Source organism: Ischnura elegans, chromosome 9 (genome assembly GCF_921293095.1).
Source record: "Ischnura elegans chromosome 9, ioIscEleg1.1, whole genome shotgun sequence".
Lineage (NCBI taxonomy): Eukaryota > Metazoa > Arthropoda > Insecta > Odonata > Coenagrionidae > Ischnura > Ischnura elegans.
The window spans coordinates 40,452,929-40,464,945 of NC_060254.1; the positions used below are offsets into that span (position 1 = coordinate 40,452,929).

Sequence of the window (12,017 nt, forward strand, 5' to 3'; positions counted from 1 at the left end):
ATGTACAAAGGTCAGGGCTTAACCTAGAGGTAGCAAATGTTTTAGGTCTGATAGTATATTTTATTAGTTGCACAACTTTTTTTCACCTGGCCAGACGGATTTAAAAAAAATCGATATTTCCGATTCGTCCTAACGTCCAAGCCTCGCTTCCCGAGAGATACATGCTCCATATGAGGCATTTGATGAATTGTTTCCTAACTTCCACGCTAGTATTCTCCGGCCGACTACCATGTACTGTAGATGAAAAGACGCGCAAAATTTCTTTGAAGAATAGCGCATTATGAGGCACAAAACTGTTGTATGGGGTCCTTGTCATTGTTATTTTAAGTCGAAATATTTACCGAAATGTATGACCTGAGAAAAATATTAAGATCAGATGAGGGATTTACCATTTAACTAAATAGAGCGAAATTCTAGAAGTCCCTATCAATATGGCCAAATGCGCGATTTCTCGGCTTCGATTGGCACGGAGCCATCAGTAGTGTTTCCATTGTTTACAGAACAGGTAATAAAATTGGTGAGCGAGCGAGGGGTGAATTAAGGTGGGAGATCAGAGGGGTCATTATACCCCCAAATTTTATCAAAACTTTTTATTTTTATTAGTTTAATAGTTTTTGTATACTTGAATTCTCTAAAACTGTTCAATTTTATCTCTTGTTGAGAATATATATGAAATTTTAGTTCCCAAATGCTTAAAAAAATGGGTATTATGAAACTTTTACACGAGAGAAGGCCCTTCTCTTCCGGGGGATATTCTTAACTCCCCGGACCCAGGTCATTAACCCCCCCTTCACAAAGTTGGCGTTGAATCTCCCCTGAGCGAGACATAAACAACTTTTAAGTTGCAATCCCATTCGCAATGTAGGTATGAGCGAAGAATAATATTAAATAAAAACTTTTCTATATATTTGAAAAGTGTGTGATTCAAGAGGTCCTTCTCAAGATGGTTAGATGCGCAATTGTTTTGCTGTACTTGGTAGTTTAATAAACTTGCAAATCCCTTTTTCCAGGTGAGAGGCGTCCAGAGTTCTGCTCCAGTGGACCAACTCCAAGGCCTACTGGAGAACATACAGGAGGGATCTTTGGCTCTGCCGTCCCCGGAACAGTCCAACAGGATTTTCCTGCCCCCGATGCCCACGGGCATCCCCCAGGGACCCACCACGCCCCTCCCCTACACGCCCGTCGTCCCAGGGGAACCCCAGTCGCTACCCCCCACTCCGCCGCCCACCACCCCCAGGCCTCAACCGCAGAGGGTGCCGCAACCAACAGCGAGACCCAGAAGACCAGAGTCCTACTCGGCGAGCACCACCCGCCAGCCACCCCTTCGCAAGGCGGCCACCATCCGACTGAGGCCCGCCCCCGCTAACTCTCCCCCGCCGCCTCCACCGCCCCCACCTCCCCCAGCACCAGCCACGACACCGGCCCCTTACTACTCGGAGGAACCAGCCCCTCAGCCCGTGGTTGCGCCAAGGTATGTATTCATATGGGTGAATTATGGGACAGGAGGTTGGGATATTGCATTTATTGTTTTTTTCTTTAGTTTATCTTCCAATTTACATGAAGTTTTTTGCATGTCAGTCTGTCTGCATTTTGAGCAGCCACACTCGAGTCTATCTCAGTCCTGCCAAGTGCTACAGGAATGGCGTTTGGTGCGTTCGACGCAAAATCCCTGCACGCACATTTTATACTTGGTCCCAGCACTGCAGCTTGACACTGCGTAAAGCTGCGGGCAAAATACGTGCAAACACGGACCAAAAACAGCCTACCCACTAAACAGGAGACAAACAGTGGCAAGCCACAATCAATTCCTCTCTCCCTACTGCAGTGGTTCTCCTTTGCAAAAGTATGGCAAAGGAGAACCAGTTACCGGCATGCCATAATTAGTTCCATGTTCCCCAAACCCCCTGTGACCATATCTCGCAATTTGCCCATGATTCTCATGATTGGGCCATGACAAGCAACGAGGTAACAACCGGTAGCCCAGCAAGGTCAACATTGGTGCATAGCATAGCATAGGTTGTCCTTAATGGCTACCTAAAGTTACTCCGTTTTCGGTAATTAATTCTATTCTGTACTTTTATTTTGTGGAGTAATAAACAATTATTATTATTATTATTATATTAGCACGCAGGTGGGCACTGCTTGTATAGTGTCTCTCGTTCCGTCCGCAATTGGGCGGAATACGAGAGAGCTACAGATAAGCCGGACATGTCCTAATTAACACGAAAGAAAAGTGGAATGTATGAAAAAAAAAAAAGATAATTGGCCTCCATGAGAGGACTGAGTGACTTACCCCAGGTCTCCAGGCTAGAGGCTCCACCGTCAGGCGTCTTGATGATAACGATGATACTCGTTGGTCGGTACGTCGGTGAGTGAGGCCGGGTTCGTTGCCTCGACGGCCCAGGAAAGCATTCGATAACGAACAAAAATTCCGACAGGTGTCGGAAAAAGGGGCAAATCCCTCACTGCCCTCTTTAGACCATAAATGAAAATCCACTTAAGGCGCGAATATTAAACATATTGTACCTATATTACTTACTCGCACGCTCCGCGCGCTCGTTAAGGGGCTCCGCCCCTTAAAAACCCCGGTTCCGGCTTCGCCGTCTACATTTGTGGTCGCTGGAAGACTTTTAAAGTTCGAATAATCTCACCTCAGCTAGGGGCCGGCTCCGCCGGCCAGGGGGTAGGGAGGCGCCCCACTCATTCCTCGAAACGGCTTCGCCGTTCCTCGCTGGAGGGCGGCTTCGCCGCCCAGGGGTTGAGTGTGAGTTGAGATGGGTGGAGTCTACAGCGGCTGCGCCGCTTGAACATGGGGCGGCTTCGCCACCTTTGGGTCGAGGAGCCCCCCCGCGGCTGCTCCGCTTAGTCCTCATTAATGCTCTTCTCCACCGAGAGGGGTGCCCAGGGGGATTCGAGGGTTTTAATGTGTTATGCATGCGGTCACTAATCGTCCACAGTGATCACGTAGCGATGATTGTAAAGGGTAGTGCAATGCGGAGTAATAGTGGCGACAAGTACCCATAAAAGAAGACTTAATGACAAGTTTTTCATTTTTTGCGGGGGTTCCAACGGAATGCCGGGAGTTTTATACTTGTGTTAAACCAGTGGTTACAAATCGTTCTCATAAATGCCGTGCCGATAAGTCCTAGGGGTCCGGAACAGTGGTCTGACGATTCTTTTACCTGGAGAGGCGATTTATTAGAAATTTTTTGGGAGGATTCACGGGGTTATCGGGGGTTTTAATAAGTGGCAGGGGCACCGGTTAAAATGTGACGAAAACTACTCGGAAAGGCGACTTTAAAATTCATTAATTTTTTTCAGCGATGTTACAGGAGGTGATCGGGGGTTTCTGGTATTTTTTCCCGCATGGTTTACGGTTGCTCGCCCTCACCAAATATTCCGGATCTAGAGCTCAGAGGGGACGGGTAGTGTGGCGTAATATTTGCGAGAAGTACCCAAATAGGAGACTAAATGACACATTTTACGTTTGGGAGGGATTTCAGGGGGATACCGGGGGTTTAAATGTGTGTACTCCTGGCGGTCACCATCCATTTACATAAATTCCGTGGGGATGAGTCGTTGGGGGCGGTGGAATAGTCACGAAGTACACAAAAAGTAGACTTATATGCAAAATTTTATTTTTTGGGGGGGTGTATGAGGGTTTACCGGGGGTTTATAGGTTTTTACTGCCAGCGGTCATCAATCGTTTACATCAATTCCGTAGCGATGAGTGGTAAGGATTGGAAAAGCGGCGGAATTGTGACGAAAAGTACCCGAAAAGGCTACTTATGTGCAAATTTTAATTTTTTAGGGGGTTTTGGGGGGTTTAAAGATGACGATACTATATGGTCACATTCATTTACTGTCATATCTAACAGAAGTGTGCCCTATGACATCCATATTTCGAGAGTAATACAATAAAAAGCAAACCAGTCCCCGAAAAAAGTGAGTAGTGCCCGCCATTTTTATTTTTTCGCGGTTAAATACATTGAATCATTTATAAAACGTTCATGTTTTCTGAAAGACAATAAATAAGTGTATGTAACTACAAAGTTTGAAAGAAATCGGTCAGGTTAAAATTGACATAATCTTGTGTTAATCTTTTGGAAATCGTAATTTTCGGTGATTTTCGGAATATTTTAATTTTTTTCTGAGTAACCAAGGACGACGAAAGAAAATTGTTACCTACATTTCGTAGAAGATGTTATAAGCATATATAATAATCATTTTCGTTATCCTATACCTTAAATTAAGTCGAAGGGAGCGGAAGTTATGAAATTTTAATAGAAAAACGAATTTTTGGACGCCATTATGGCTGCAATATTCTTGAAAAGAAATTGACAACATTACGTAATTACGTGCCCACGTTCATCAGCTTTCAGGAAATGCATTAGTTATCCGTGTGGCACACACCATTCGCGCGCAGTAAAATAAAAACCGAAAGACTGTCCCCGAAAAAAGCCCGATTTCGGCCATTTTGTCGTCCTAGCGTCGACACGTGGCGGAAACTTCCGGTTTTCGGATTTTTCCTCCGAATCATTTCGGGTTCCCCGCACGCGTGCCAAATTTCATCTCTCCAGCACGTCTGGAAGTGGTCGGGAATTTGTATCCATGAGTGAGTCAGTTACCTCAAGGGCTGTATATAATAGAGATGTATCAAAAGTTCGTCTGGAAGACATTTTTTGTTATGCCATAATATTCACAGTACAGTGGAACTTGTATAATTCGAACATCAAGGGACCAATTGAAAACTTCGAATTATCCAAATTTTCGAATTGAAGAAGTCCCCAAGAAATAGGTCCAAAAAAATAAAATTCATTTTTCCAATCAAAAATCTTTATTAAACTGACACTCTTGAAATATAAATGCTTTGATTAACGCCTATTTACCAGATTAAAGTAACCTGAAAACAGGAATATTTATTTCAACAAACTACGAAGTAAAGTATTGTAAATTTGTATTCTAACCTTAAAATGTCCTCAGACACATCTGAACTGCTGTGCACTACCAGCTTAACTCGAAATCGTATACGTTTAGACAAGATATCATTTTTGACAATAGGGTTAGCAAAGCATATTTTCCGATGGATTCATAATTATTTTGAGTCGCAGATTATAGTTTATATCTTAATTTGACACACCAAAAATTCGAATTATCCTAAATAAAATTCATCCACGATTTTTTTAGCATTGTTTGAATACAAAATTCTGGGGACCAAGAGAAATATTCCAACGAATATTTCGAATTATAGAATATTTCGAAATAAAGAAAATTTCGAATTAAAAAGTTCGAATTATCCAGGTTAAACTGTACTACGATTTTATTTCTGAAGGTAAAAACAACAGGTAAAAGCCTCTGGGGTCACCTAAAGCTCAAATATTGGTTTTGTATTAATGATATTTATATGTCTATTTTTCTTCGTCCGAAGAAGTATACCACGTTTTCACCAGCTCACATACAGACCGCGTGTAAAATTTAATATTTTACTGCGTCCTCTTAGATGTACGATAGTTTTTTTTCAATTGAAAATGCGCTATTCATACGAAAGAATATAGTTCATTTACCAATTTGAATAAAATACGGGAGTCGTCCATGTTTGGAGGTCCCGGACTGGCTTCGATCTAGCTTCAACTTCTCCCGTGCGCAGAGCATAGAAATCAGCATTCTATTGTTTACAGTGTGGTCTCATGTGATCGAATACTCAAATCGTTATTGTTTATAGCGCAGGCAACACTACTTGGATTCCAGAGGATAATTGTTTTACCCTAAAATGCATTATTCCTCCGATAGAATTTTGCGTATTGACCAATTTAAATAGAACATGGTAGTCGGCCTCGTCTGCAGGACCCGACCTGGCTTTTGCCTGACTTCGACTTCTTCCGTGCGCGAAGTATAGACGCAAGTATTCCTTTTTTTCAATTCAGTTTTTCGATACGCCAACGAAATTTCAAATGGCGGCAATCTGTTCCCCAAATTAAGAGTTAAGGGCTGAAGATGGTCGAGCATATTAAATTATCGATGGCTTCTGTTATTATTTATTAGCAGGGGTCTCAAAACATTTCATCTTGAGCGGAGCGGAGAAAGTAATTTGAGGGCCGACTACACATCCGTGTTCAGAGTAAAAAAATCGAAACATGAGTAAATATTATTTTTAACTATTCATGTTATGACGTTTATTTATACAGCTAATAAGTACGTTAGCGGCGGGTGATCTTTGCATAAGAAACGTAGATTTTCGACATTTTATCCCTGTCGTCTCAGGCTCAATCTTGTGGAAGTTCATTTTATGGTAAATGAAAAGAAAAACTTTGTTATGTGCCACCAATTTATTTTCTGGTACAACTAGCTTCAACACAGCGAGCGGCGACGCAGCGGTAGGTACCCAGTGATGGCGTCGAACAAAGTTTTTTTTTCATTTAACATTCCGAAATATTATTCCGTAGTTGTAGTTTAAAGACCGATGATGCATAGTATTGCAATCCTAAGAGCATAGAAACCAGGATCCCATTTTTTGAGTTCAGTGAGGGTCTAATGTGATCGAATGTTCAAATTGTTATTGTTCATCGCGCAGGCACCGCTACTTGGATCCCAGAGGGCAGTTTTTTCACCTCAAAATGCACTCCTCACCCAATCAAATTTAGCGCACTAACCAATTTATATAAAACCTAGTAGTCGGCCATGTCTGGAGGGCCCGAACTGGCTTCGACTTCTCCCGAGCGCGGAGCATAGAAGCCATTCCATTCGATTGTTCGAACAGCAAACCAACCAAATTCCATTGTTAAAATTTCCGCGCGGGGTGTAATTTGATCGAATGTTCAAATCGTATGTTATTGTTTATCGCTTAGGCACCGCTTCAGCAGCAACCGCAGACCCCAAGCGCCCCGCAGGCGTCCAGCAGAGGAGTATGCCGAGGAGGCGGAGGAGAGCGCCATAATGGCCATCATGCCGGAGGCAAGCGAGAGTCTGAGGACGTCGTTGACGGAGGTGTTGCGGAGGGACGGATACAAGGAGATGGCCCGCCTCGTCGAGAAGGCAGGCCTAGAGGACATGCTAGCCAAGACAGGTGAGTCAGTTCAGTATACAGTGGAAGACACTCAAAGAAAAATTATACATAGTTGTAGTAAAATAATAAGAAATAATAGTTGTGATTAAAGATTAGACGGAAAATTTATTCAAAATTTATAATTAATACATAGTTCTCGGGATTCTATCCGACTTAAGAAACTTTTTGGCTGACGTTTCAATGGAACACTCTCCCATCGTCCTCAGAGCAGTAATGAATTGCTGGTCATCCCTCCTACGCTGAAATATACGTTCTATTCTATCCGGGGCTCATTTTTGTCTCCTTTTTTCCATTATTTTTCGAATAAACTACTAATATGTCCTCCTTATCGTATACCCAGGAGATAAACAACTTAAATCGAGAAACATGTAATTGTTTTCAACCAACTTCCCATTATCGGATCGGCATTTTGCTCACTTGCTTGCTCCTGATGACAATATGATATTCAGTCATTAGAATATGTAATTTTGCTTCCTTGTGCTCTTAATTAATTAATAAATAAAATTCCATGTGAAAAAACAGTTGCAGATTTTCTCAATAGATGGTGTAAATTATATTTTTTTGGCAAAAATTTGCTTAAAGCACTGGTTTAATCGATTACATAATTCAACACTAAAAAGTAGAAAATAAAAATAATATGAAAAAGAAATAAAAAAGCTTTTTTAAAAAAACAGCATCAAATGCAATTAAACGAAAAAAATAAGCTTTTCACACTCGGAGAATAAAGCGTGGGTGCTGATTAGGTTTAGATTTTAATATTGCGTGCTACTCCTTACCTACCTCTTAGGCTCTTTTACACTCATTCATAGATCCAATATATTAACCGAAGCACCCACGTTTCTATGATGTTTTCTATCCTAATCTATTATATTCCCCCTGAATCCATCGCCTGCCACTAGTTATTTACATGCTTTCTTTATCCTCATAGATTAAGAAATAAAGTTACCTATGCTTCTGTTTTTTTTTCTAGGACCATACACCATATTCGCGCCAACAGACACGGCGTTCAAGGAGCTCATGGAGCAACTTGGAGGGACAAAGCGCGCGGAGGCCAAGTTCAAGGAGAATCCAAGGCTATTGAGCGGGGTGAGAAACACATTTCACGAACGTGATAAACGCTAAAAATAAATTCCCAACAATGATATTGGTGCCACAGTAGCTTTCGTTAAAAATTAGCTTCATCGCGGATCGGGTTGGTGCGGTGGCTAGAGTATTGGCTTCCCACCCAGTGAGCTCGGATTCAAATCCCGACGGTGGCAGAGAATTTTCAGAGACTGCCCGATCCCTGCTTGAATGTTGTGTGGAGGATATTTACAGTACAACACTCCGTCCGTCGGATGGGACGTTAAGCCGTGGTCCCCTTGGCGCCTTTCGTTAAGAGCAGGCCAATGCCGACGCCGGGTTTCTCTTCACCCTACTTACCTACCCTTCCCTCATGGCGGAAATGACCTCATCTGTCGGTTGCCTCCTTCAAATACCATACAATTAGCTTCATCTCTCCAGGCACTATATCATTCCTAAGTCTCATCACGACAAAAGCATTTGAAATTTTGCGCGTTAATAATACACGATAGACTTAGATGTAATCATGTTAATCGGCAAACTAAAAAGTGAAAAAATTTGCCTGCCGACAAAACTCACTTTCCACGGGGGTTGCGCATGAACTTTTCGGAACTATTCCGATCGGCTGTCATTCCGAATAATGGCTTATTCCGAATGATCGCAGTGCAATAGAAATTTTTCAAGCTATAAAAATCCGTCGACTCACTGCGAGGGTTGATATCGTCATCGGAATAAAACATTTTCTGCAAATAAATTCCGATCTCATTTGCAAGCAAACGGAATCAACCGTTCGGAAAGAAAACCGATCGGGAATAATTCCGGACAGTGTCGAGTAAAACCCTTCCCTCCAGCTCACTTATGATCACTCCATGACGGGTCTTCATTAAGTTTGTTTAGGTAGTAGGGTAACAACATTTAATTTTAACTCAAAGTATGGTTCATGGAGTTTACTTTTTCATATCTAATTTATCATTATTTTTTACTTGCTTTCCCTTAAGCGGTGGACGCCATGTTTCTCAATTAAGAGCAGGTGATATTGCGGTGATAGAATTTCGATTTTCAAGAGCTTGGCCTAGGAATAGCATATTGCAAAATAGGATGCGAAAAATCGTCTTCAAGTACAATTGGTGTACGTGGCGCCACTGCATTTGTTGGGACACTTATCTGACAAAGTGTACCTACCTATATTCAGATACCGTGGAATTCAATATCTCCAATTACGTTGAAATATATGTGACGTTTACTGAAAGTGATGACGCTAATTAAATAAAATTAAATGTGATAACTTCTTATTTTGCTGTAATTTGCACTTTCAAAGGTACATGCTCATTATGAAGACGCATCACTCTCGTTCGGCGGGTCGTACTTTTTCAAATTTCGTGTCGTATAATTCGTATATATCCTAAGCTATCACCTTGAAATGTTCAATTTATATTTTGCCGGCCCTTGTCAATATTTAATTATGTATTGTATTAAAAAATATTACATGAAAACAATACCAACACAAATGCATACATTAATCAAAGATAAATGAAAGAAAATTAAAAAAAAATTTTTTATGCATATACCTCAGGTAAATCCTTGATAAATAGGTCTTAAATTCCTGGAAGTAACGAGTATTCGCGACTTGCTCACGAAGAAAGTTTGAAAATGGAGAAAAATTATGAGATATCTCGCGATAATTGCTATTGAAAGACTCTGTTAAACAAATGATGATTTTTAAAATGTATTCGGGATGTTTTTCAGTTTTTGTCGAGCCAGTTAACGGAATATGTCTCGAAAGAAAACTCAATACGCTGTATATGAGAACTGATACGTATAAATAATCTTATACTTTCCCGACGGATCGTGTTTATTAAGTTTTTCTTTCCTTACTATATTTTTCCACACCATGTCAATGGGCTTATGAATGCCGTGAGTTTACTTGGATTAAATGATTTTAAGGTTTCTTTGAACTAAGTTATCTCTTTAATCGCTTTTCTCTGGTGAGCGTGTGAGTTTGCCGGTAAGATAACCAATGCCAATGATTCCGGAATAAAGTAGGTAGTCCGGATAAGATTAAACAAAGGCATACAGCATATAGCAAAGAAACAATAATAAAACTGCACGTCACATTAAATGTTGCAAAGATAATCCGCGAGAATTCTTAATTTCACTCTCGTTGATCTCATTTAGGCGAATTAAATTTTGTAGATGATGACTAAATGTTCCAAAATATGCCGAGTATAAAAAATTTTTCCCTATACCAGAACAGTGAAAAATCCCCCAAAAACATTCATCGGGTGCGAACAGAACAGGCTGAAAATTAAATCAAGTCTGGCGATTGATACATGTAGGTCGAGATTTTGCGGTGAGACAAGTACGGGAGATGTCCTTGAAAGAAAAGAGGCCAGTCTGTGGCTAACTACCTCATACAAGATTTGAGTCCTTGACCAGGCTTCAGAAAAACATAATCCAAAACTGATTATGTAGTATTATCACACGCTACTGGCACCAATGAAGAGCCAAAACTTAACGAGCAATAAATACACGTTATTTTATTTTATTTCATTTCTCTAATTTTTGGCGACGAATGCATTTTTATTTTTAACAAAGCCGAAATAATTTTACTCCTCCAATCCTCATGGATTCACATATCACTTCATTCACAAATTTTATTTTAAACCTTTCGGTTCGTTTGGATGGGTGAGGGTAGAGCTCGCCTGTGTCTAAGCTGCAAGCGTGTGTTACCACACATTCAGGGTGGGGGGCCAGTTCGTTTTCCTGTGCCATCTCGCACTTTTGTTTGGGGTTGTCTGAAGGCTTTCTCCGGGACTTGAAGCCGGGACCATCAGAGCGCTGTACGCACTATTGTAGGTTACCGCATTCTATCCACCTATCAACGATTAGTTAAAGTCAAAATTAGGTAATTCTAACATTTTCAATCAAGATGGAACAGATGGGGACGAAAAGGCAATTCCCTCAATTTTAACCGAGAGATAATTTTCCTCGAACACTTTCATAGAATTGTTTACATATTCTACGATATCAAAGCACTGAATTAGCAGCGTAACCAAAAAAATAAAAATAATTGTACAGCAGCAATCCTACTTGTTGAAATACGTTTATTAAATTTATTAGATTTAATTTTACTTTTTTAATTTACTCGAAATAGTTGAATTTCTTCAGGCATTTTCATTTGATAAATTTCCATTAAAGATTATATGTATACCGATGAAAAATCTCTATGGAAGGCAAAAAATAATTCATGATGCAAACAAAAATGGTAATTACAACACTTTAAATTAAAAAAATTTCGATTTATATTTTTAACATGGATATATCAAACTTCTACAAAATCAAGCCTGAAACGATTTTATACAAAAAATAATTGCTTGTTGAATTCGTAGTATTTACGAGCAAATTTGCTGTTATCGATAAAACCAAAAAATAATTATTAGAGAAGAGATAATCTATTTTTTCAACTCTCCGAGTACTTAATTAGGGTAGTGTTGTTATTTATGGATATGACGAATCCCTAGTCTTAATTTTCTGTAGAAATGAAAGTCTCTAAATGATAAAGCAAGTGGTATCAAATCTATTTTTAGGCGGAATTAGATGAATGATGTATTGGAATAGAACCTTCAATTATTATTGTCCATTTTCAAGAATATGTCAAAGATGAAAAAATGTATGATTAGGAAAAAATTATTAAAATCGTATTAAGCTTCATATTCCATTTACAACTTATGCCTCACTATGAGTTACAAATAGTAACAAATCATTTGATAATAAAGAAATATTGAACTATCCAATTTTATAAATGTCCGAACAATACACATTTTAAAAGGGACCATTTTTCTCTCGCTCGGCAATACTCGCTCGGCTCGGCAAAGTATTTGGGGTATTTTTA

General features: G+C 40.1%; 1 protein-coding gene across 1 annotated transcript in view; it reads left to right on the plus strand.

Moving 5' to 3' along the window:
• The window catches only part of LOC124165956, a 106,299-nt gene that overhangs the window by 80,706 nt on the left and 13,576 nt on the right, over positions 1-12,017 (plus strand). Inside the window, exons 3-5 of the mRNA XM_046543505.1 lie at positions 1,011-1,471; positions 6,846-7,063; positions 8,034-8,149. Coding sequence (XP_046399461.1) covers positions 1,011-1,471; positions 6,846-7,063; positions 8,034-8,149 — 795 coding nt within the window. The remainder of the gene's footprint in view (positions 1-1,010; positions 1,472-6,845; positions 7,064-8,033; positions 8,150-12,017) is intronic.